This window comes from Stegostoma tigrinum, chromosome 4 (genome assembly GCF_030684315.1).
Source record: "Stegostoma tigrinum isolate sSteTig4 chromosome 4, sSteTig4.hap1, whole genome shotgun sequence".
Classification (NCBI taxonomy): domain Eukaryota; kingdom Metazoa; phylum Chordata; class Chondrichthyes; order Orectolobiformes; family Stegostomatidae; genus Stegostoma; species Stegostoma tigrinum.
Window position 1 is genome coordinate 57133395 of NC_081357.1, and position 26159 is coordinate 57159553.

Consider the following 26159-nt stretch of genomic DNA (forward strand, 5'->3'; position numbering starts at 1 on the left):
GTGAACCTCCTTTGCACTTTCTCTAGAGCAGTAACATCCTTTTGCATAGCCATCTGAACTGCACATTATATTCAAACTGTGGTTTATATTAGTATTCTACACCCATCTTCACCTCCTTGCTCAATAAAGTTCCTTATGCCTTCTTAACCATCTGATCCACTTGTCCCATTGCCTTCAAGGATCTATGGACATGCCTCTGATCCTCTGTACAGCCTAGTATCCTACTGATCAATGTTTACTCCCTTGCCTTGTTAGTTCTCTCAAATTCATCAACTCATCCTGTTTGCATTAAACATTTGTCACTGTTCTGACCATCAGTCCAGCCTGTCCAAATGATCCTGTAGTCCAAAGCTTTCCTCCTTGCTATTGCCCAAACCACCAATTTTCCATCATCTGCAAAGTTACAGTTCAAATCTCTGATATTTGTGTCCAGATCATTAATGTACAAGACAAACAACAAAGGACCCAGCATCGAACTCTGCCTTATACTATTTAATACAGGCTTCCAATCACAAAAAAACACATTCAGCCATCACCTTCTGCTTCTTGCCACTAAGCCAGTTTTGTATCCAACTTGTCAACTTGGCCTGCACCCCACAGGATTTTACTGTCTTCACCAGACTTTCATGTGACTACATTAAATGAACTACCTTTTCTACACATCTAACCACCACCTCAAAAAACTCAATCAAACCTAAAGACATGATATCCCCCATGACAAATGCATAACTATCCTTGTTAAATCCTTGTCTGTCCCACTGAAGATTAATGCTGTCCCTCAGATTTCATTTTCCAATAGTTTCTGTACCACGTGTGTTAGACTCACTAGCCTATACTTCTGTGGTTTACCCCACCACCCTTTAAATTAACTGTCCCCCAATCACTTGGCACTTCTCGTCTCCTGAGAGGGTTTGAAGGTTAATGTTATGGCCCTTGCAATCTCCCCCTTTGCCTATTAATACAGTCAGCAAATTTTAAGGTCCCAAGAAATGCTAATACAACCACCCTGTAAATTGTAACTTGTTCAAATATGTCACAGTCCTCCCCCCTATTTTTTATACCTATAATGTCCTTCTCTGTGGTGAATACAGATGTGTAAAGTACTCATTTAATTACTCACTTGATCTTTTGGCTCCAGACATAGTTTTCCACATTGGTCACTAATAGAACTTATTCTGTTCCTGGTTATCTATTGCTTCTAAAATACTTGTAACCAAAGGCAATTCAGAATTTTAAATGATCAATAGCACGAATTGGAATTGGAGATATTTTAATTGATTCTGGTTGTATAATTCTTGTGTGTCCAGGCCCGAAACATCAGCCTTCCTGCTCCTCTGATGCTGCTTGGCCTGCTGTGTTCATCCAACTCTACACCTTGTTATCTCAGATTCTCCAGTATCTGCAATTCCTACTATCTCTGCAAAAATATTAATATTGTTTGGTAAAACCTTCGTAAAAAATGATAATGATTTGCAAACAAGTGTAGCTTAATCTAACATGTTGCCCTCTCTGATCAGAATGTTTTTCTTTTGAAATAATAATAATTCTAAGGAATGTTATTATTTTCAATCTAAGGACACCGCAAAGTTAAAGAAATAATAACATAAAAACAATTTTAAATTTAAGCTGTTTAAAATGGAGTTTAGTTCTTTTCTTTCTGAATGGGAAAATTTATTTTTAAAATGCTATCTAAAGTGGTGCAACTGTGTACACTTCAGAATGTTTTGCTCCATGCCTTGAAACCTAACAGAAAAATTAACTGTTTCTGCTGACTGCAGCTCTTTTTAAATTCATCTCACAACTTTTTGACTGTTCATAATACCCTAGTAAATGCTTGAGGAGACCCACAATGAATTTTGCTTCATTGATAAGCCTCCAGACTTGGCCTTATCCATTCAGATCATTTGTTGTCTTCGAGGATAAAGCATTTGAGAGCAGGAGATGTGAAAGTTACTACTAAGCTGATTACAAGCATTTCTCTCTCTTTCATTAAAGCTTCAAGTAAAACCACCAAATTGGAGTATAATTGTTTCTGAAGTTGGAATTGACAAAATAAATTATTATCTAAAGAGAAATTTGGATGATATTTAAGGGACTCGTCATTTTTTTATTTAGGGAAAGCTAACATTCAAATGGTCCAGATGGTTCCCAGTCATCAAAAATTAAGGTTTATTTCGATGAATAAATTGAACACTGGTAAACCCTGTCAGCCAAACCATTCTGCTATTGAATTTGGGATAATTTTGAAATGTAAAATAATGATGTCACCTCCAATTGAATGCATTACTTCTGAGAAAATAAGGAATAAAAGTTGCTTGTAACTGGGCCAATATGGAAATGTATGCCTTTTGTTTTAAATATGTTATCAGAAAGGACCTATTTCTCTTAGCAGAAGGGTCAGTAATGAAGGGACATTGGTGTAAAGTGATTGGTACAGACTGGAGGGAAAATTAAAAAAGCATCTTTCAATCAGCAGTAGGTAAGGATCTGGAACACACTGCTTGAAAGTAAAAGCTTTCAACACTCTTATAGGTACTTACAGAAGTCATTCAAAAAATTCTTGTTATGCACCAGAAGTCTCAAAACCTCCAGGTATATGGACTAGCTATTTAAAATATAAAAAATAATAAGCCAGCATTATAGTTAAAGCTGTAACAATGTTATATTCTTATTGAAAACAAAACAAAATTATTGACAACCAGAACTAGATAAACTGTGGAGCAGGGCTGTTCGCAGGATGAGATATTGACCAAAAACGCCATTTCAGGAGCTGGCCAGGCCAGGCAGAAATAATAGACGAAGATTCTGCAATCATTATGCCTATACTCGCAGCAACAATGGATAGCTTTAAATAAAATAATTTTGTTCGTTCAAATTACAACCATTAATGTTTTCAGATATGTTGTACCAAAGAATTTCCTGTGACTTTGCATGCAGGAAACCAAACCAGATAACGACCGAAGGATTAAAGTGGTGCAACAGAAATTGTGTCATTATCAAGCATTACAAACATTATTTTTTAAAAATTAAGGCAACTATAAATAGAGGTATATATTGTTTTCATATAATTGTGCAGGATTAGGAAAGATAGATATAAAAATATTAAAATACCTTAAATTATGTTTATAATGCAGTGTATGGATATGGATATATGTGTAAAAAGATGTAGAATTTTTTTTCTATTTTTTGAAGCATTGAATGCAATTGCTACATATTATTTTATATAATTGTATACAACCAATTGTTAGACATAGGAATAGAATTTTGTATTGGGGTATAGATTTCTCAGCTATTCTTAGTGTTTGAACTTTGAACTTTGATAATTTCATGGCGATTGATTAAGGGACAGGACAGTGTGAAATTCAAAATAATGTTTAAACTAACACCTTAGTCTTCTGCTACTGAAATCCTCTTGCATGGTTTTGTGTAACAAATTCAGGAGTGATAAATAAGTTGACAACGAGATTGTAAAAACATAGCAAAGTGGAAAGATTTATAAAGCAAGGAATATAGAGTCATAGAATGATACAGCAAGAAAACTGACCAGTCCAAGTCGTCTATGACAATCAGAAATCAAAAATTAATCTAGTCTCATTTGGCCCAAATCTTGCTATTCATATATCCATCCAGATGCCTTTTATATGTTGTAATTGTACCAGCCTCCACCACTTCCTCTGGCAACTCATTCCATACCGGTGCCATCATCTGTGTGAAAAGGTTGCCCCTTAGGTTCCTTTTAAATCTTTCCCTCTCACTTTAAAACTATGCCCTCTAGTTTTGGACTCCCCTATCCGAGGAAAAATACCTTGTTTTATTTTCTTATTTAGTATGTGGATGTACATACTAGAGAAGGAGCAAAACTTCTCTTGAGAAATAAAGCAGGGCATGTGATTGGGGTGTCCATGCCCCTCATGATTTTGTAAACCTCGATAAGGCCACCCCTCAGTCTCCGACATTCCTAGGAAAATAGCCCCAGCCTATTCAGCCTCTCCCTGTAGCTCAATCCTAGCAACATCTTTTAAATCTTTTCGGAACCTTTTCACATTTAACAGCATGTTTCCAATACCGGGAAAACTAGAATTGAATGCAGTGTTCCAGAAGTGGTCTAACCAATATCCTATGCAGCCACAACATGACATCCCAACTCCTACACTCAGTGCACTGACCATTAAAAGCAAGTGTACCAATTCCCTTCTTCACTACCCTGTCTACCTGCACCTCCAACTCCAAAGAACCCAAGTTCTCCTTGTTTAGCAACACTCCCCTGGACCCTACCATTAAGTGGATTTGGCCTGCCCTGATTTGCCTGGTCAAAATGTAGCACCTCACATTTATCTAAATTAAACTCCATCTGCCACTGCTCAGCCCATTGGCTCAACTGATCAAGGTCTCGTTATACTCTCAGGCTACCTTCTTTGCTGTCCACTACACTTCCAATTTTGGTGTCATTTGTAAACTTAGTAACTATACCTCCTATGTTGACATTCCAATTATTTACATAAGTGACAAAAAGCAATGGATCCAGCACTGATTTTTGTGGCACACCAATGGTCAAAGGCCTCCAGTCCGAAAAACAACCCTCCACCACCACATGTGTCTCCTACCTTCAAACCAATTTTGTTTTGGAATGGCTAGCTCTCCCTGGATTTCGTGTTATCTTAGCTTGATAACCAATCTACCATATGGATCCTTTTTGAATGCCTTGCTGAAGTCCATATGGACAACACCCATTGCTCTGCATTCATCAATTTCTTTTGTCATTTCAAAAAACTCAATCAAGTTAGTGACACTTGGTTTCACATGCACAAAGCCATGTTGACTATCTCTAATCTGCTCTTACCTTTCCAAATACATGTAAATCCTATCCCTCAGAATCGCCTCCGTCAACTTACTCACCATGGATGTAAGGCTCATCGGTCTATAGTTCTCTGGCTTTTCCTTAATACCTTTCTTAAATGGTGGCATCACCAGGATACGCCTGATCAGGTCCCAGGGGTTTATTCACCTTTATGCATTTTAAGACATTCAGCACCACCCAATTTGTTAAATAGAGTCTTTTCAAGAAATCACTATTTATTTCTCCAAGTTCTCTCATTTCCATAATCTTCTCCACAGTAAACACTGATGCAAAATACACATATAATATCTCACCCATCAACTGCAGTTCCACACATAGGTGCCCTCGTTGATCAATAAGAAGCCTCATTGTGTCCCTAGTTACTCTTTTGCCCTTCATGTATGTGTAGAATTTGTTAACCTATTTGCCACAGTTATCTCATATCCCTCTTTGGCCCTCCTAATTATTCTCTTGAGTATACTCCCTTGCTGCCCTTATACTCTTAGAGGGATTCACTCACTCTTAGCTGTCTGTTACTGCCATGTGCCTCCTTATTTTCTTGACTGGAGCCTCATTTTTGCTAGTCATCCAGCATTCCCTACACTTACCGGCCTTTCCCTTCACACTAACAGGAGCATACTGCCTCTGGACTCTTGTTGTCTCATTCTTGATGGCCTCCCACTTTCCAGCTGTTCTTTTATCTGCAAATAGTCTTTCCCAATCAACTTTTGAAAGTTCTTGCCTGTAACTTTCAAAATTGACCTGACTCCAACTTAGAATTTTAACTTTTTTTAATCAGGTCTATCCCTTTCCAAACTATTTTAAAACTAACAGAATTATGATCACTGGCCCCAAAATGCTCTCCCACTGACACCCCAATCACATGTCCTGCTTTATTTCTCAAGAGAAGGTCAAGTTTTGCTCCTTCTCTAGTATGTACATCCACATACTAAATAAGAAAATGTTCATATATACACAAGAAATGTGACCTAACAAGTTATTAAAGTTCAACAGGTTATAGTTCTTGAATCAGCCATTGACAGTACAGCATGTAAAAACCGTCACTGTATTCTTCTTGGATAACAAGGTGTAGAGCTGGATGTACACAGCAGGGCAAGCAGCATCAGAGGAGTAGGAAAGCTGATGTTTCGGGTCGAGACCCTTATTCAATGGATTCCTCTTGTAGCTTTCTCAAACCTTTTCAAAGTCACCCTGCGCAGTAATGTTATTACACACCTCCAGAGCTGATCAGATTTGAACCTTTATGGTTCAGGAACACTGTCACTACAACACTAGAACCGTTCTCGGCGTATGCTAGATCAACTTATGATGAAAGAAGCACCTATACTTCAGTCAGTTCTACTTCTCTGCACCCGAAATAGTTATCAGTTTTACTCGTTAACTATAAATAACAAAATAATAGCAAAGTCCCATGTTAAAACAAGACTAAATACACAATTTTCAATAGGATCTGAATAACACCTCCATGCCTTGAGCAATGTGTTGCCTATCCACTAATTGTGGCTGGTTGGTTGGGTTGCAAAGCAGTATGATGCCAACAGTATGTGTTCAATTCCCACCATTAGGTGTGGATGTGCTGGTGTTAGACCAGGCTGGTCAAGATCAGAAACACACAACATCAGGTTATAAGCCAACACATTTATTTGAAAACACAAGCTTTCAGAGCCTCAGTCCTCCTTCAGGTGTGAGTGAGAGAAATAGTATCAGACACAAAATTTACAGGTAAAAGATCAAAGGTTCACACCATGGATGACGATGCACTAAGCAAACCTAAGATGCTGTTAAATCACTTAGAAGGTTTAATTGATTAATATGTTTAATGGAAATCCCAGAATTCCGTTATAAACCTGTTGGACGATAACCTGGTGTTGTGTGGCTTCTCACTTTATCACTGATTGAGTTGCCATGAAAGATTCTCCTTCTCAACTTCTCCCTTCACCTCATATATGCTGACCCTTAGGCTAAACAACCACCCATCATCTCTCTCTAATGAGAGAGCAGCCCTAGTCTGGTTAGACTATGGAACCACAACAGAACAACATTTGTCTCTCAAAACTTTAGCTTGGTCTTGACACCCTACCTCAAAACTCTGTGACAGAACCAGCAGTTATCAGACAAATTTGCTGGCTTTCATTTCCGTAGCAACAAATTAATCAGTTAACTGATTCTGGTGGCTCACCAAGTGCATTAGAGAGATAATTTATTGCTCTGACTTCACTGAGGCTTACATGGTCAAATAAATGGGATTGCTTCCATTGAATAAGACACATACTTCAAATCAATTCCTTGATTCATGTACACAAGTATGAAATAATTAATTGAATTTCCTGAATTTGATTTATGCATGCTCACAGTTTTGAAGTGCTGGAAATGGAGTGTGTCAGCTTGATGAGTGGAAATGAGATCATTCAAATGAGAATGGGCTCATGAGGGTGTGTACAATAAGAATAATTACTCCATGCTGGGTATATAGAACAGCATAGCGCAATCTGAAAATTAGAGTTGGGACAACAAAAAACAAAGGAAACAGAAACTTCTTTTAGTGCAATATGTATTGAAATGACTACCATGATATTTTTCAAAAGCCTGCTGATGCTGCATCAATTTGAGATTTTCAACATGCTTTGTAAGACAAGAATATCATTAAATATGGATGCCAGCCAAATGCCCTGTGCTAATCATTTGGTCAGCAGAAAAAATGGAAAACCATCCCAAAAGTTTTTGAATCAGTTAGCTTCAACACAAATCCAAATAAATGAAGTGAAATTTCTCCAGATGTGAATTCAGTCTACAAAGTAGACTTTATTTCTGAATGACAAGTAGGACATTTCAAAATGAGTTCATAACTTTAAACTGAAATGTATTTTCCTGTGGACCATCACCATTGACCCCTCTGTCCTTGCAACTTATTCTCCTTGTTGTATAGGATCACACTTGAATTTGAATTAAAAGTCCACTAAGACCATTCATCAATAAAGCTGTCAGTGGTTAGAAATCCAAATGACCCTCAAAAAGGATGAAGACAAACCAGCCTCTTCCCTGTCCCCTACTAATTACAGAACAACTTGTAATGACCATGAGAAGCAAAAGAGATATTTCGACAGAGGAAATGATGCAGCGCCTTCAAAAGAAGCTGAGCTCAATAGGTTTCTCATGTCATTCCCGAAGAGAAGAACAAAGCAACTCTCACCTACTCGTGGTACCAAGAGAAAAAAGGCAAAGTTTAAAAAATGCCGATCAGCGGTCTCCTGACATTTTGGAAAGGCAGAGAGAGAATGGTTTTGAATACAGTAATCGCACTGACAACAATTTTTAGTCAACAAGCATTTTCGTTCTTCACCTTCAAATGTCCATGCAAGACGACATTGAATTTATACTACGCCCTGTCTTTTATTGCGGTGCCCGCATTGGTCCTGTTGATTCTTGGATATGCCATTAATAATATGACCTGGAAATTAATCATGAGCTTTGGATACGGAACCCAATTGAAGCTTAATAGTTGCAAACTGATCTGCTTTGTCCTGCTCAGTGTAACGGGAAGAGCTGTAATCGCTCCAGTGACTTGGGTGGCAGTCACTCTGTTGAATGGTTTGTATTATCAGTGCGGCATGAGTGAGTTTTTGTCAGTGAGCAGCTGGAATGTGTTTCAGAATCTCACCCTTCGTGAGCGGAAGGACATTCTCGCTCGCTTTCCCTGTCCGAAAGTGAGCATTAAGAAGATACATAATATCAGTGAAATAAGAAATGAAGCTAACCGGATTCTTCTGTATCAGTCCCAGGTATGCGCATCTGTACCAGTATTTTGTTTTTTTAACACGAATGGACAATTGAAATGGGAATTTCTGGCAATGGAAGGAATTGTGTGTTTTCGTGTCTCCGAAATAATTTAAATTTAATTATATTTGTTTACCTGGCATCAATGTTACATTTGTCACATAAATGATAACTGGTCATTCATACAAAATAGAAATACTGTAATGAATTCCCAACAACTTTTCTGAACTCAAAGATGATCCTTTGACGAGGAGACTGAAGCGGTGCAACGTGAGGATAGGGGTACAGGGCTGGGGACGGCAGAAAAGGTTTCGTGCAGAAATGGGTCGGTGGGGCCCTGGGAGGCTGTAGGCGGTAATTGTGGGCTGAGGAATGAGGAAGGTAGTTGCTAAGTGGACGGGTTGCAACATGAGACAGAGAATGGAATTAAATCGTTACAGGAAGCCCAGTGTTAGGAAATATAGCCCAGGTCGTTGTGGAAGTTGGTGAATATTAGTATAAAGTAAATACCCAGACATGGACATCGAGAAGTTAGGCAGTGTCCGATATGAGCCATATAAAGGTGGAAGACAGGAGGATGTTGGAAGTTTTCCAGCTCTTGGGAGATGCTGTTACACATTTCTGCAGCAGGTGGGACTTGAACTGTTCTTCCCAGTCCGAGTGTTGGGAGGTTACGACTGTGCTACCAGTGGGCCCTCTGAACTAAGGCCTGTTTAAGACAGGAACAAGGATTTCATTTACTCCACATAACGGCACCAACTAATACCCTTACGGAACAACACGTTTCATTTGCCATTAGTGAGACAAGTTAGGGGAGAAAAAGCAAAAGAACTGCGGATGCTGTAAATCAGGAACAAAAGCAGAAGATGCTGGAAAAGTTCAGATCTCGCAGCATATGTGAAGAAAAAAAAACTGTTAACGTTTCAGGTCCAGTGACCCTTCCTCAGCATGGGAATTTCTGGACATTTGGACATTTTGGAAAGTGTGTTGGTAGAGTCACAGAGGGAGAGTGGATAAGAGGAGAAATTAATAATAAAGACAGGAAGAAATAAGTACAGTGCAGCAGGAACAAGCTGAAACAATGGGTCAACCAGGAAAGAATTGTTTCTGGAATTTTGGAAGAGATAAAACAGATTATTTTGGGTCTACAAGATTGGAAGTTGTGGAAGGTAGACCTCCAGTAGAGATTATGTCACTGACAATGCCTTGATGTTCAGTGTTAGGGCCTTGGTCTCCGGAAAGATAGAAATAAGTGCCTGAAAGTTAAAACTCAGCATACCCAAACCTACCTAGGAGAAATTAAGAGTCCAACAGCAGCGTCCTTGTCAACAAAATATTCAGGGCTAGACCAAAGAGAAAAGGCCACAGGCCACAGAGAGAGACAGGTTAGTGTGAGAATGGGGATTAAATAAAATGAAATGACTGATGCCACCGGATTATTTGTAATTAAAAGATTAAGAGCATTAATTTGAACTGGAATAAAGTCAAGGAAGTTCTAAAACTGGCTGCCAACTTGCTTTGGCTTGTCACATACAGTAGTGCAGTTAGAAAATTAACCAACATGTTCAAGGGACATTATCAAATAAATACCTTTTCATACACCACATAATCTCACATTCAATGGGCTCTGATTACATTTGCAATGATTAAGGGAAATAAAAATCATGCCCATGGAGTTGACTGCAAAGGCTTTCAGATAATTTGCATATTTCTCACTTTCTTTTTTAATCCTAGGTGGCTGGATGGATTTTAATTGCTTCTGTGACTATCATTGCTTTTTTGAGTATTTGCATTCCAAGATATTGTTCTCCACTCAGTTTTGTGCATCTAAACTACTGGGCACAGTACCTAGAAAGTGAAAGTTCACTGTTTCGGGAGACAGCTAAAAGACATTCTCAACTCTATGCTTCAAAGCACATCAAGAAATTCTTTGGATTTACAGCACAGGAAAATGAAGTGAAGAAAATCCGCTTGCCTACCAGAAAGGACTGGAGAATGATCTCAGGCATTAATGCATTCACCAAACTGGAGCAAGATCCCTGTCAGTACAGTCTCTTACACACATGGGCTGATGAAACAACTGCAGGTGGTGACTATATTCCAGTAGATAATGTAGTGTCTGAAGCATACATTTTGGATTGAATTTCCTTGTAAATACAATCATAATAGTCACCCCAGAAATACAACCATTCTAATCTTATGATGACCCTGCCAAAGTTTGCAGATTCTGCCACATGCTCAGCAGTTTTCACTTTAACTCCCAGAGTTTAAGTTTTTTTTTAGATGTTTGTGCACTTCATCTAAATATCTCAACTTCAGCCCCACACACTTCCTATAACAGGGAGACCAGAACAGTATGCAGTATTACAAAAGTGGCCTCACCAATGTCCTGTACAGCTGCAACATGATGTCCCAACTCCTGTATTCAATGCATTGACCAATAAAGGAAAACATACAAAACACCTTCTTCACTATCCTGTCTACCTGCGACTCCACTTTCAAGGATCTATAAACCTGCACTCCAAGGTCTCTTTGTTCATCAACACTCCTCAGGACCTCACCATTAAGTGTATATGCCCTGCTCTGATTTACCTTTCCAAATTGCAGCACCTTACATTTATCTAAATTAAATTTTATCTGCCACCCCTTGGCCCATTGATAAAACTGATCAAGGTCTCATTGTACTCTGAGGCAGTCTTCTTTGCCATCTACCACACATTCAATTTTGGTGTCATCTGCAAGCTTACTAGCCAGACCTCTTATGTTCACATCCAAATCATTTATGTAAGTGACAAAAGCGAGAACATGATACCAACAACAACTTGCCTTTAAATGGTATCTTTAATTGGCTAAAAAGTCTCAGGAGTGCTTTACACTTACTGTGACACTAGGTCACAGAAGAAGATATTCAGAGAGTTGATCAAAACTGGTCAAAAATGTAGATTTTCAGGTGCAGCATAAACAGGTTATTATAGACCTTGGCAGTTTGTGAGTGAGGACTTGGACCCTACTGATTCAGTGGAGAGGATTTAGGGCAGAAACAGAGTTGGAGCCCCAAGTGGCAGTAATTCTTGCGAGACGAATGCAACTTGCATGAAGGGAACACGGTGACCAGTTATTTCAAAGTGGGCTTTGGAGGGGCACTCCTTAATCCAAATTCAGTTATTTTCCTTCTTGGTTGCATCTAGCAGGAACTGCCTTGACGTGGATTTCATAAATGCAAACAAACAGGTGGATGAGGGTAAAGCGGTTGATGTGGTGTATATAGATCTCAGTAAAGTGTTTGATAAGTTTCCCCACGGTAGGCTATTGCAGAAAATACAGAGGCATGGGATTGAGGATGATTTAGTGGTTTGGATCAGAAATTGGCTAGCTGTAAGAAGACAGAGGGTGGTGGTTGATGGGAAAAGTTCATCCTGGAGTTCAGTTACTTGTGGTGTACTGCAAGGGTCTGTTTTGGGGCCACTGATGTTTGTCATTGTTGTGAATGACATGGGTGAGGGCGTAGAGGCTTGGGTTGGTGGGTTTGCAGATGACACTGGAGTCAGAGTTGTGGATAGCGCGGAAGGGTGTTGCAAGTTACAGAGGGACGTAGATAAGCTGCAGAGCTGGGCTGAGGGGTGACAAATGGAGTTTGATGTGGAAAAGTGTGAGGTGATTCACTTTGGAAGGAGTAACAGGAATACAGAGTACTGGGCAGATGGTGGGATTCTTGGTAGTGTGGATAAGGAGAGAGGTCTTGGTGTGCGGTGTGTTAGATTTTGTTGATAGAGGGATTGGGTTTTGGAGCCATGGGGTCGTGTTGCAGCTGTGCAGGGCTCTGATGCGGCCGCACTTGGAGCATTGCATACCGTTCTGGTCGCTGCATTATAGGAGGGGTGTGGAGGCATTGGCGGGGGTGGGGGGAGCGGTGAGTTGCAGGGGAGATTTGCCAGGATGTTGCTTGGCTGAGAGACTTGAGGCTGTTTTCGTTAGTTAGAAGAAGGTTAAGAGGTGACTTAATAGAGACTCACAAGATGATCAGAGGATTAGATAGGGTGGACAGTGAGAGTCGTTTTCCTTGGATGGTGACAGCGAGCATGAGGAGACATAGCTTTAAATTGAGGGGTGATAGATATAAGACAGATGTCAGAGGTTTTCTTTACTCAGAGAATAGTAAGGGCATGGAATGTTTTGTCTCCAACAGTAGTAGACTCAACAACTTTAAGAGCATTTAATGGTCATTGGATAAACATATGGATGATAATGGAATAGTGTAGGTTAGATGGGTTTCAGATTGGTTTCACAGGTCGGCACAATATTGAGGCCCAAAGGGCCTGTACTGCGCTGTAATGTCCTATGTCCTATGTGCTGTGTTCTAACTAGGAGTTTTATCTTTACCCATAAGGCAATTAAGCCCATATTTGGCTCGAAGTAGGTATGTGATGTTTGCCAAACCTTTTGGCATCTTTGTAGTTTTTACAAACGGTGCGTGATTTATACACATATAGGGTATGTAGTAGTTTTAGAGATTGAATTTCAAAATAGTGATGCTTAAGTGTTAATTACTTTTGTGAAGGGATTTTTCTTTGTAGGGCTGTCCTTCCAGAGCAGTTCCCTAATCCAGTATGTTCAGTGAGCATGTGACTCCAAATCCCTGGGCAGTAAATGGAATAAAATATATGTACTGGGTATTTATGACAGGTTGAGTCAATATTGAAGATTATTACTTTGTTTTTAATTGGGAATATCAAGGATTGATTTGAGTTTGGAAAACCCAAAAGCTGAACGTTTTAGAGCAATTCAGAGGAAACTAGACTAGGATCAGAAGTTAGTGTCATTTCTATTTTCGGGAGGGAGATTTTCAGAGCATTCAAGGGCAAACCTACCTCAGCTGAAGTTTAAATTGAGCACTTTTCAAACCAGGCGTGTTTGGTGAGAAATCCACAGTTAATTAAAAGCTGAGAAAGTTTAAGCTTTCAGATTTGTGAGTATTCATGTAAGCAGATTTCACAGTTCACAGCAAAAAAAACTAGTGAGAATCTGTTTATAGAATGTTAAATTACTTTTCTATGTCAGATTTTTAATGGACTTGAATATTTATGTTATAGCCTCAGGAAACCATGTGAAACTTTGTTTTGCCATAAGTTTTAAGATCTTTTTAATTATGTTTTATATTTAGTTTTTTAACTCTTGCGTGTACAATAAACTTATTTGTCTTGTTAAAGAAATTCTGCAGTTTCATGTGCTATGACTCACCACCAAATTAACTTATTTCTTTTTAAAAACTGAAACCAGACTTCATTTGGGAATCTAACTTGTACCATCAACTAGGATCATAACATAGTCCAGGCAGCTACAAAATATACTTAGTGCTGACTAATTTCTGGGCCTATCTAGTTTAACACATTCATCAGTTTATAGGTGGATCAATGTGATTTTATATTAAAAATTAAATGCATATCTATTGCAAATACTCTACAGTTGCAAATCAAAGCTCTCAATCTCCTAACTCATCTCAAATCTTTTCTGTTGAATCTTTTGAGAGAATTAGGTCTGTTTCTTCCATCCAGTCTCAGTCCTGCAAATAATAGATAAACAATGTCAACGTAATCATTTTTTGAGGAAGCAGTGGTAGTTCTGGGGCCATGTGTTTGAGTCTCACCACAGCAGATGGTGAAATTTGAGTTCAATAATTCTGGAATTCTAAAAACAAATAATGATGATCAAAGAGCTCTTGTTGGTTTTTGTAAAAAAAATCTGGCTAATGAACTCACATTAGGGAAGGAAATCTGTCTTCCTTATTCTGTCTAGCCTACATGTGACCCCAGCCCCATAGGTTGTCTCCTAAATGCCCCTTGAAATGGCCTATCAAGTATCTCAATTTAGAGATGGGCCACAAATGCTGGCCTTGTCAGGTATGGAATGCACTGCCTGGAAATGTGATGAAGGCATGTTTGATTGTGGCTTTCAAGAGATGGATGATTATTTGGATAAAAATAATGTGTAAACATATGGGGACAAAGCAGGAGATTTGAGCGAAGTGACAATTTTCATTTAACAGGCTGACCGGCTGAATGTCCTCTTCCTGTGATATAGTATGCTTTGCCACAGGTTAGTGTTTGGTCAATTGCTTTTCTCCATGTATTTAAATAACTTTGCCTTTACTGTGCAGAGCACAATTTCGAAGTATTTAGATGATACAAATTAAATGCATATCTATTGCAAATACTCTACAGTTGCAAATCAAAGCTCTCAATCTCCTAACTCATCTCAAATCTTTTCTGTTGAATCTTTTGAGAGAATTAGGTCTGTTTCTTCCATCCAGTCTCAGTCCTGCAAATAATAGATAAACAATGTCAACATAATCATTTTTTGAGGAAGCAGTGGTAGTTCTGGGGCCATGGGTTTGAGTCTCACTACTGTAGATATTGTGAACTGAAAGGAGAGCAATGATAGATTTCACGTGGAGACAGACAGGTTTGTTGATGAGGTTTAATGCAGTGAAGTATGAAGTGATTAATTTTGCTGAGAAGAATGATGTAAGGTAACAATATGAAACAAATGCACATTTCTAAAAGGCATGTAAGAGCAAATGGGCCTGGGGGTTTAAGTCACTGAACGTAGAGGCTGAAGTTGAAAACACTATTGTCGAGACATATACAATCCTAGGTTTATAAATAGTAGTGTAATGTACGAAAGAGAGTAAGCTGTCTTAAAACTTTATAAAACAGTGATTTGGCTTCAAATGGAGTACCATGTCGTAGGAAGCACCCTTTAAGAAGGATGTGAAAGCATTTAAAAGAATGCAAGAAAGATCTACAATTATCATTGCACTGGTAAGAAGCTTTAATTATGTTGCTAGGTTGGAGAAGTTGAGGCTTTGCTCATTACAGAAGATTAGACAAGATTTGACTGAGCAGTTCAAAATCATGAGAAAAGTAGACACAGCAGATAGGGAGAAATTGTTCCACTTGGCAGATAGGTCAATACCAGCTTCGGTTTAAAGGATCCTAATCATGAGATTTTAACTCCATGGAGGTAGGTATTGGATGGAAAGTTATGCCTGATGCTGGAAACAAATTCTGGGCAATCACATGATGGACCCATGTTGACCAAGGCTAGTGAGAGGGCTAACGCTGTTTTTATTGGAACTTCATTCTAGCTGTAGCAAAGATAATTAGGTTCCCATCCAGAGATATTCTTTGAAAGCAAATACTGTTTGTACAATCACATAAAAGGGTCAATCACAAAAAAAGGTATCTTAACAGAAGCTTCAATCACTTTACATCTCTTAATCATGGCCAAACAAACATTACTACAATGACGGAGATTGCAGAAAGAACAACTTCATTTTAATCACTTTATAGTGTGTTCTTGTTAAGCTGGTTGAATAAAAACATGAGCTCAGAGGGATAGGAACAGACATTGCTGGAAAAAACTCAGTGTGTCTGGCAGCATCTGTGGACAGAAAACAAAGCTAACGTTTCGAGTCCAATGTGAGCCTTCTTCAGAATTGGACACAGTTGCTCCAGCAATTTATGTTTTTCTTTCAGAATTCCAGCAATGGTGTTACTTTTTATTTTGTTTTTGCTCAGTTGGATGTTGTTTTTACAAGCGAAGTAAGTTATTAAGCCTACTGATTGATATCTTTAAAACTCCACTGAGGTGACATGAATTACGAGTCATGGAGAAAATCTAAATCAACAAAAGTCCATCGGGGTGGGGGGCGTGGTTGCATGGGACAGAAAGGTGTCGAATCTCTCATTGGAGCCAGGTCAGGAGTCATGTTATGGGCTTGCTACCTGCACTGCTATCCCATAGTAGTGAAAAATGCCAACACAGGAATGGGCTCAGGAATCTCATATTTGAGAGCTGTCTGCCTTTTTAAAACAGCATTGGAGTTAGCCAGACTCTGTAGCAAATCCGGTTTATGACCATGGGTGGGACATTGACTATATTAGCCTTTTATAAAGTTGGTTGAAGGATAAATATTGGCTCACAGTTCAACAGGCAGAACTTCCATGCTTTTCCTCTAAATAATGTAATTGGATCATTTCAATCCGTGTGAAAGTACAGACAATAACAGTTAAATCATTCACGTGAAAGACAGTATCGCTGCACATGCAGAACCCTGGCAGTGCTGCATTAAAGTGTTGCCTTGGGTGAAAATGTAAAATTTCTGGAACAACATATAACACAGTGTGGAGCTTGAAGAACACATGAGGACAGGCAGCATCAGAGGAGCAGGAAAGTTGATGTTTTGGGTCGGGACCCTTCTTCAGAAATAAAGATCCTTTTCTGAAGAAAGTTCCTGACTTGAAACATCAGCTTTCCTGCTCTTCTGATGCTTCCTGGCCTGCTGTGTTCCTCCAGCTCCACACTGTGTTATCTCTGACTCCAGCATCGGCAATTCTTACTATCTCAAAATTTCTGGAATGTGGTTTGAATACACAAAGGCTTTGGAATAGAAGAAGAGCATTGGATTTATGTAGCACCATTCATAACCACCGGCTATCCCAAAGTGCCTTACACAAACCAAATTACTTTTGAGCTATGGTCACCATTGTAACATTGGAAATGCAGGAGACATTTTACACATAACAACCTCCTTAAACAATTCTGAGAATTTCCAGAGAACCTATTTTTGTTTGAGGATTAAAAAGTAGCCATACGTTGGAGCTGCCTCTACATTTTTAAGAGCAACAGAATGGCCAGAATTAAAAAGCCTGTTTCAATATTTAAATGAAAAATACAGCATTTGAGAAGAGGTTATTCCAAGGCAAAATGGAGCATTAACCAAACAACAAGTTACAAAGAATGCAGAGACAGCCTTGTTAAGGAAATATTCAAGGATGAACAGTTTGCAGATTCGTAACACAGATGAAATGATGGAATTGTGGCTCATTAAGAAAAACTTGGAAGAATCACCAAACTACAAGTAATTAATTCCAGTCTCATTAAGGAAAGGGTGTTGTTCAGCCATAAAAACAGCAGTGAAAGTTATTTTGCAGAAATTAGCTGTTTCCTTGAAATTATTTCCAATTTAAAAATTAGTAGCTAGTTAAAGATTCATCAAATAATCACAGGGATAGATTTCAATGTAATTACAAAACTTTATAATTAAGCGCTAAGGGAAAATATTAAAGAGATTCCTGGCATATCTTGTCTCATCAGCTAAAGAGTGCCAACAGCAAAAGTAATCGTAAAACTTTGTTATAGAAATTAATATTGTGACTAGCTTTTCTATACAGGCATGATAGAATTTGATAAAGATAACAAGTGGAATGCAATAAGGAATTGAATTCCAGCAGCCCTTAGAGATAAGCAAGTCAGGGACATGACCAATGAAGAATAGCCAGTATCTTTGGAATGCAACACAGAAAGATCCCAAAGCCTATAGATTGCAATGACTAATAGGCATCATGAAAACCAAGGGAACCTAGGGCTGTCCATAAGAGTGTCCATCATTGAGCAGGTTTTTCACAAAATTGGTTGTATAGAGAAGTGGGGAGGGCGCAGTAGATGTGTGTGATCATTGTTATATAATGTATAAAAATACTGATTTTTATTGTAAAAGGTCAGAGTGTATCATTGATCTCTCTTCTGATCTGAGCTGTAGATTAAGGAAATGATTGATTTCTCACATTGGAGCCAGATCTGGGGAAGATCTTTGGACCTTTCCCTGCACTAATCGGTTATTGCTTGAATAAAAGTCTGCCATGTGTCTGAATCCTGCCTGCTTCCTGAGTCTTTGTCCCTGGTCAGGGGTTATGTTCCTACACCATATGCTGCAGTGTTGTTTCACTTCTTTGAAAATTTGACATGAAACATTCTGCATCTACCTGAGAGGACAGAGGTACCTTGATTTGACATTTCAATTGTAAACAGTGCTTCTAATTGTATATTCTTCCCTCTCAATATTGCACTAATTCTTATAGGCCAGATTTTTATGCTCATTTGCTGGATTCTCAGGAAATTCTCTGAATTGTTTTAGGAGGTTGTTGTGTGTAAATTGCTTCCTGTATTTCCAACATTACGGTGACCATAACACATTCAGAGGTAGAGTAGAGAAAATACTCCCAACTAAGTTATAGCTTTTTCTTGAAAATATTTCACACAGATAATTGTGATGAGAGACAACAAAGGTGAAGATCACAGATGAGTCCAGGAATATGTAAAAGATCTATAACGTTTGGCGACCTATATAACACCCTAAACTAACTGTGAATGCACGATAAAATCATTTTGAATTTTTGGTTAAATAGATTTTGAGGAACACATTCTGTCTACTTCCTAACTTTTATATGTTTATTGCTACATTCACTTAATTTTAAAATCTCTTTGTTAAGATTCCTCTTTGAGATTTTGATCTGCATTATCACGTTGATTGCAAAATCTTGAGTAAGAAATCTTCCAACTGTCATTTCACTTAAAACTCATCACGGCTCTGTTTCAACATGTGCTTCTTTAAACTGCAGAACGTCCATCCTCTGAACCATATTCCCTCCTTTGTCCTTGAGTGGATTTACTCTTTCCCTTAGCTACCCTTTTGCTCCTCATACATGTATAAATGCCTTGGGGTTTTCTTTAAGCCTGTTTGCCGAAGACATTTCATTGTCCATTTTAGCCCTCCTATATTCCTTGTTTCAGTTCTTTCCTGCTTTCTTTGCATTCTTCAAGTGCTCTGTCTATCTTAGTTTCCTAAACCTTAGGTATGCTTCCTTTACCTTTTTGTTGAAGCCCTCAGTTTCTTTTGTCATCCAAGGTTGCTGAATTTGGCCATCATTATCCTTCATTTTCAATGGAACATGCTGGTCCTGAACTCACCTTTAAAAGATTCCTTTTAAAATGTGTGGAATTACTCTCAAACCTCCCAGTCTACATTCTCCAGATTGCGAAAGGGAGATCTTCATGCTAACCTCAGGAGTAACGTAATTGAATCTGTGCTGTTGGCGAACCAGCTGTCCAGCTGGCTGAGCTAAGCAACTCCCAGTTTAGAAGAACAAGGGGTTAGCCTCATAGACACTTATACAATTCTAGCAGGACTAGACAGGTTAATTTCCCAATAACTGGGGACTCCTGAACCAAGAGTTTCAGTCTAAGGATATGAGGTAGACCCTTTAGGACTGAGATAAGGGGATTTTTTTTGCACAGAGAATGTTAGCCCCATGAAATTCTCTGCCACAGGAAGCAGTTAAAACCAAACGTTGGATATTTTCAAGACGGTCAAAAGGAGTTCTGGATGTGGGATGGGCACAAAGCATCCCTCAGAGATCCAGCACTGTGGGCAAAATGTAAAATTAAAGGCAAAACCAGAAAACATCTTTCCTGCATTCCCCAATTACACTCTTCATGCACTGTCATACTGCACTGATAGCCCCTCATACTCCTGTGCCACCCTATGCCCATATATGCATAGTAACACATCCCATTTGTGACACTTCATGTCCATTCACCCAGGCTACCATGAAGTTTTATGACTCCTTTGCTACCCTATTCCTATATAACAATTCCATTTGATCTTTTATAGCTGCTATGCCCATGTGACCATCCTTCATGTCTCTTTATAGCCATTCAAAACACAGTTGCATGCTTTGGTTGCATTTTTTTTCTCAAAAATATTTCTTTTTACGAACTCACCACATTTCCCCAAAGCCAGCCGCTGCTGTCACCCAGCATTACTTGCAAATGCTCATATGCACCAGTCTAGAAACATACATGCATACAGTTCCAAACTGGTGATGTTTTCATGTAGAATTCCAATAACATCATATGTGAAGGAGCTGCACATATGAAAAGAGGTGCAATATTGAAATGAAGTTCAGCAGAGGGAGTGACGGTGGGAGAGAAGACCACAGCTCGTCCCTGAACAGATCTTATTGCCTGGCCTTCATAGAACTCCCTTCCACCTGTCAAAGTTTCGTTCTCACTCATAACAATCCATGTCTCCACCCAACCGCACCAAGCCTCAGGCCCCACTTTCTCATATTAGTTATTGTGGTGCCTATTTGATTGCTGTCATTTTTCATATTGGCATTAAAGCCCTTTAACTGCAGTGGTGCTGATTCCAGTAAGCATAGACAAATTTTCAAGCAGTGTATCATGCCCAGGCATATGTTGCCAACAACCTTCCCAACTGATTCACCGTAGTCCATGTCATTCAGGAGCTTGGAAAATGCAGCCCTCTGCTCCTGAACACTGATGCTGCTTTACCTGCTGAGTCTTTACAGTATTGTTTTTGTCCTTATTTCATGTATTTTTTTCCATAGCCCACTGCTCAATGAAGTTGAGCATGTTAGCATTGCATGAACAACAGAAGTGAAAAATGCAGAACTATAGGACATGGAGAAATGACTAGAGGGCCCGCACACTACTCCCGTTTCCTCATTCAAAGCAGCTTTCTGGAGAAAATACTTTGCACCCTTTAATACTTCACAGCATGTTGTGGAGCCAATGGTTCACTCAGTCTTACTAAAGTTTTATATTAATTTACCACTTTATTTGGACTTCTGGATTAATTAGTAAATGAATGAATTAGCTTTATCGTAATATGTACTCAAATGATTACAGTGTAAAATTGCCAGCTACAGTGCATTCTTAGGTACGAAGGTACCTAGGCACAGCTTCTTCAGATACAAGATTAGTTACAGTGTAACAATGTCACCAACATGTGACTGCATCTTGGGTACAGAGTGCCTATGTACAAACCTTATTTGCAGAATAGAGAAATGAGGAAAAAGAAATTACATCACAGTTATACACAGTGTATCCACAAGTCAGAAAACAAGAAATAAATTTTAAAACACACACATCACCGACTCCCTCCTAGAGCTCTCCACAGCAGACCAGTATAGGGGCTTTTGAGTGGTTTGACCACTGACCCCGCTTCACACCAGGCTGTTGATCGCTGGCACCCCAGCTTTTGGCCGCCAATCGCTGACCCGCTTCAGAGGCTTGGGTTGGATCTCCGAGGAAACAGAGGAGGAGAGAAAAAACCAAACAGGGAGGAAAAGAGGAACATAAATAAAGAAATAGAATGGGCAGAGCAGATAAGTTCTGGGTTGATGATCCAACTCTGCCACCATCTATAATCTATGTGACAGAAATTGGCATATCAGTGGCTTGAAATTAAAAGTCTTGGTAATATTTTTCAAGCCTTTGGAAACTAAAAAGAGATTAAATGAGAAATTATCTCCAGTTTATCCGCATCCTACACCCCGCCAACCCCTGCCCTCCTGTCTATCGCTGTAGCTAACCAGAGCAAATAGCATTCCTGGAGCTTTCAGAGGAGAGAACATCTGAATGTTTGCATTTAGAATGTCATTTTTTTTTGCCCTTCGGTATTTTATTGGAATGAAGACAAAAAGAAGATTGAACAAATACATTTAGTAAAGGTACCTCAGGCAGTCAATTTCCTCACGATCTACCCATTAACCATAGAAAGAAATGGACTCTCTGGACAGCTTTTGTTTTCTGTAAGCACTCCCTGTACTGGCCTTAATATTTAATACACATTATTGCACTGAGTAATGGGCTTTCAAGGTTACCCTTTATATTTTTGCAGCCTAGCTGTATTTCAAAGAAAAATCCTTGCGTGAAAAGATGCTTACGGTATATATTCTGTATTTAATAATCATTAAAGAGAAGTGAATATTTATAGTGCAGAAATATTATTGAATACCATATGAATGCTTGAAGATAGGTAAACCTTAAAATCATCTGTCTTGTTTTAGTAGCAAATTCCTATTAATACAAGATGAAAAGCACAGTACTTTGGGGTAATCAGATGAGACAAAATCGTTTGGTACACCAGAGCAACCTATGACAAATTTTAACATTCCTATATTTAATGTTCATTGCAAAATTTGTTGCCCGAGTATAATTTTCCAATAGGAATCCCAAAGGAGGTGAAAATTTCTAGTTTATAAGGAAATCAGAGCTTGCTGCAATAATTCACTAGCCCTAATTCTACAATCTTGATAAAAAAATAGCCAATCAGTTAAAGCTGTCTGCGAGGCATGTTGTGTACAGATAGGATGGATTTTGTGTGGAATATCTCATAAGATCTTGAAAATAACATTGAATGGAAGGATTTCACAAGAGGATGATACAAATTAATTTCTCCATAGTTTCTGGACAAAATGGCATTAGAAAAAAACTATTCAAAATATTTGCAATACAACCTTGGTTTAGACCTGTTCACCCATTCTTTAAACATGAAATGCTTTCTGAAAGCATAACTATCCATCTTAGTGCTTCAATGCAGTGAAATTAATTCTAGGCACACAGTGGGCAGTTCCATGCAGAATACTTCCAAACCTGTTCATCGTTACGGCCATGAAGCCAAAGATATTTTCAGGTGAAAAGCTCAACTACATTGTTGGGCAAATGGCAAGAACTTTCTTCTTGGATGCCATCCATTTTAAGCATAAAGTTGAAATTAACATTCTAATTAAAACAGGCAAATGTCATCACCACAGAACTGGAAGTAAAGTGTAGTGGCTGCAGGGCCTTAGGTTTCAGGATGCTACCATTTCATTTACACTAGCCAAGAGATTTAAAATTAGCTACCCCAACCCTTCCCTTCGGCCACTCTTCAAACAGTAACCCACTAGTTATAAAGTATTTTAGAACATGTTATGAAAATACAAGTTCTCAAATATTTCAAGCACTCACAGGTGAATGTTCTTTGTAGATTTTGAAGCACAGCTTCATGTACCATGAAATTAAGGTGGTCAGTTTTCAATCAGACAGTTGCCTATTGGAATGGAACCTAATACAGTAAATTATCACTTTCAAATTGTATAAAAGTAAATTCTTGAGGACGCTGGAAATCTGAAATAATAACAGAAAGTGCTGTAGAAATTCAGCATGTTTTATAAAATCATGAAGGGCATGGGTAGGGTGAATAGCCAAGGTCTTTTCCCCAGTGTAAAGGAGTCTAAAACTAGAGGAGCATAGGTTTAAGGTGAGAAGGGAAAGATTTAAAAGGGACCTAAGGGGCAACATTTTCATGCAGAGGGTGGTGCATTTATGGACTGAACTGCCAGAAGAAGTGGAGGTTGGTACAAATACAAATTGAAAAGGCATCTGGATCGTTACATTGCTGGGAAGGATGTAAAGGGATAGGGGCCAAATGCTGGCAAGTAGAATTAGATTAATTTAGGATATCTGGTTGGCATGGACAAGTTAGTCTGAAGGGTCCGTTTCCATGCTGTACATCTCCATGACTCTACATCTGTGGAGAGAGAAACCACTTTCACATTTTGAGCTCAATGACACGGTGAAACTGAAGGGGCTCAAAAATTATGTTTTTGATGGTGTTGACGAAGGCAAAAGAAATGGAACAGGTGGTGAGGGTGCCCAGTGCAAAAAAGAAAGGGAGAGCTAATGGTGGTAAGGTGATGGAGATGTAAAATAGATCTTAGTGGTTGGTTTGATAGGAGGAAGTAGGTCAGTTCTGCTGAGAGCAAAGCCAATAACGCACATACAAGATGGGAGGAAGTGGGGGAATATTCCCTCAAAGCTACATGGCTGTGTATGCGTGCAGCAGCTCCAATGTTCTGCATGAGGCGATTTGTGTCTAGCATTGATTTCTGGTTCCAGAAAGTGCTGGCATGCACTGGTCTTGGAAACCTGCAAGTTGGTGAGAAAATTAGAGGGAACACTGGTCAGGGGAGCTGGTAATCAAAATGGATTACAGTATTTATGTCTGATGTTGAATCCTTGCAAAAGGCAGGCTTGTAGAAAACATAGAAACAGAGAAAATAGGTGTAGGAGTGGGTGATTCAGCCCTTCAAACATGCTTTGTTATTCAGTATGCGATTCATGGGTGATCATCCAACTCAATATCCTGTTGCCACTCATACTCTTTGATTCCCTTTGCCCTAAGAAATATTCAATGTCTTGGCGTCAACTATGACTGCAAATTCCTCATGCTCACTACTCTTTGGGTGAGGCAATTTGTCCTCATCTTAGTCCTAAGTGCCTACCCCACATCTTCAAACTGTGACTGGTCGTTCTGGACTCCCCGTCATCGAGAACTTCCATCCCATATTTACCATGTCTACACCTGTTAGAATTCTATATGTTTCTATGAGAAACCCTGCATTCTTTTAAACTCCAGTCAATATAGTCCTAACCGATCCAGTCTGTCTTTGTACATCAGTCCTGCCATCCCAGGATGGGATGTAAACTTATGCTGTACTCCTTCCATAACCAGAACATCATTCCACAGATAAGGAGATCAGAACTGCACACAATTCGCTGGGTACGCTCTCACCAAGGCCCCTCATAATAGCAGCAAGATATCGCTGCTCAAATTCTGTTGCTATGAAAGCAAACATACCTTTTGCATTAGAGATAATGGCAACTGCAGATGCTGGAGAATCCAAGATAAAAAAATGTGAGGCTGGATGAACACAGCAGGCCAAGCAGCATCTCAGGAGCACAAAAGCTGACGTTTCGGGCCTAGACCCTTCATCAGAGAGGGGGATGGGGTGAGGGTTCTGGAATAAATAGGGAGAGAGGGGGAGGCGGGCCGAAGATGGAGAGAAAAGAAGATAGGTGGAGAGGAGAGTATAGGGGAGGTATGGAGGGGATAGGTCAGTCCAGGGAAGACGGACAGGTCAAGGAGGTGGGATGAGGTTAGTAGGTAGGAGATGGGGGTGCGGCTTGGGGTGGGAGGAAGGGATGGGTGAGAGGAAGAACAGGTTAGGGAGGCAGAGACAGGTTGGACTGGTTTTGGGATGCAGTGGGTGGAGGGGAAGAGCTGGGCTGGTTGTGTGGTGCAGTGGGGGGAGGGGACGAACTGGGCTGGTTTAGGGGTGCAGTGGGGGAAGGGGAGATTTTGAAGCTGGTGAAGTCCACATTGATACCATTAGGCTGCAGGGTTCCCAAGCGGAATATGAGTTGCTGTTCCTGCAACCTTCGGGTGGCATCATTGTGGCACTGCAGGAGGCCCAGGATGGACATGTCATCTAAAGAATGGGAGGGGGAGTGGAAATGGTTTGCGACTGGGAGGTGCAGTTGTTTGTTGCGAACCGAGCGGAGGTGTTCTGCAAAGCGGTCCCCAAGCCTCCGCTTGGTTTCCCCAATGTAGAGGAAGCCACACCGGGTACAGTGGATGCAGTATACCACATTGGCAATGTGCAGGTGAACCTCTGCTTAATGTGGAATGTCATCTTGGTGCCTGGGATAGGGGTGAGGGAGGAGGTGTGGGGGCAAGTGTAGCATTTCCTGCGGTTGCAGGGGAAGGTGCCGGGTGTGGTGGGGTTGGAGGGCAGTGTGGAGCGAACAAGGGAGTCACGGAGAGAGTGGTCTCTCCGGAAGCAGACAGGGGTGGGGATGGAAAAATGTCTTGGGTGGTGGTATCGGATTGTAGATGGCGGAAGTGTCGGAGGATGATGCGTTGTATCCGGAGGTTGGTGGGGTGGTGTGTGAGAACAAGGGGGATCCTCTTTGGGCGGTTGTGGCGGGGGCGGGGTGTGAGGGATGTGTTGCGGGAAATATGGGAGACACGGTCAAGGGCGTGCTCGATCACTGT

At 39.8% G+C, this 26159-nt stretch overlaps 1 protein-coding gene across 3 annotated transcripts in view; it reads left to right on the top strand.

The window, feature by feature from the left end:
- Positions 1–8010: 8010 nt before the first annotated feature.
- LOC125452918 (trafficking protein particle complex subunit 3-like) overlaps positions 8011–26159 on the top strand; it is a 72669-nt gene continuing 54520 nt past the window's right edge. For 2 of the 3 annotated variants that reach the window (XM_048531893.2, XM_048531892.2), the window contains exon 1: positions 8011–8637. In XM_048531893.2, the coding sequence (XP_048387850.2) occupies positions 8089–8637 (549 nt within the window). In that variant the 5' untranslated portion in view covers positions 8011–8088. Of the gene's footprint in view, positions 8638–10366; positions 12503–26159 lie in introns of those variants that run through there. The other variant, XM_048531894.2, reaches the window with a different exon arrangement.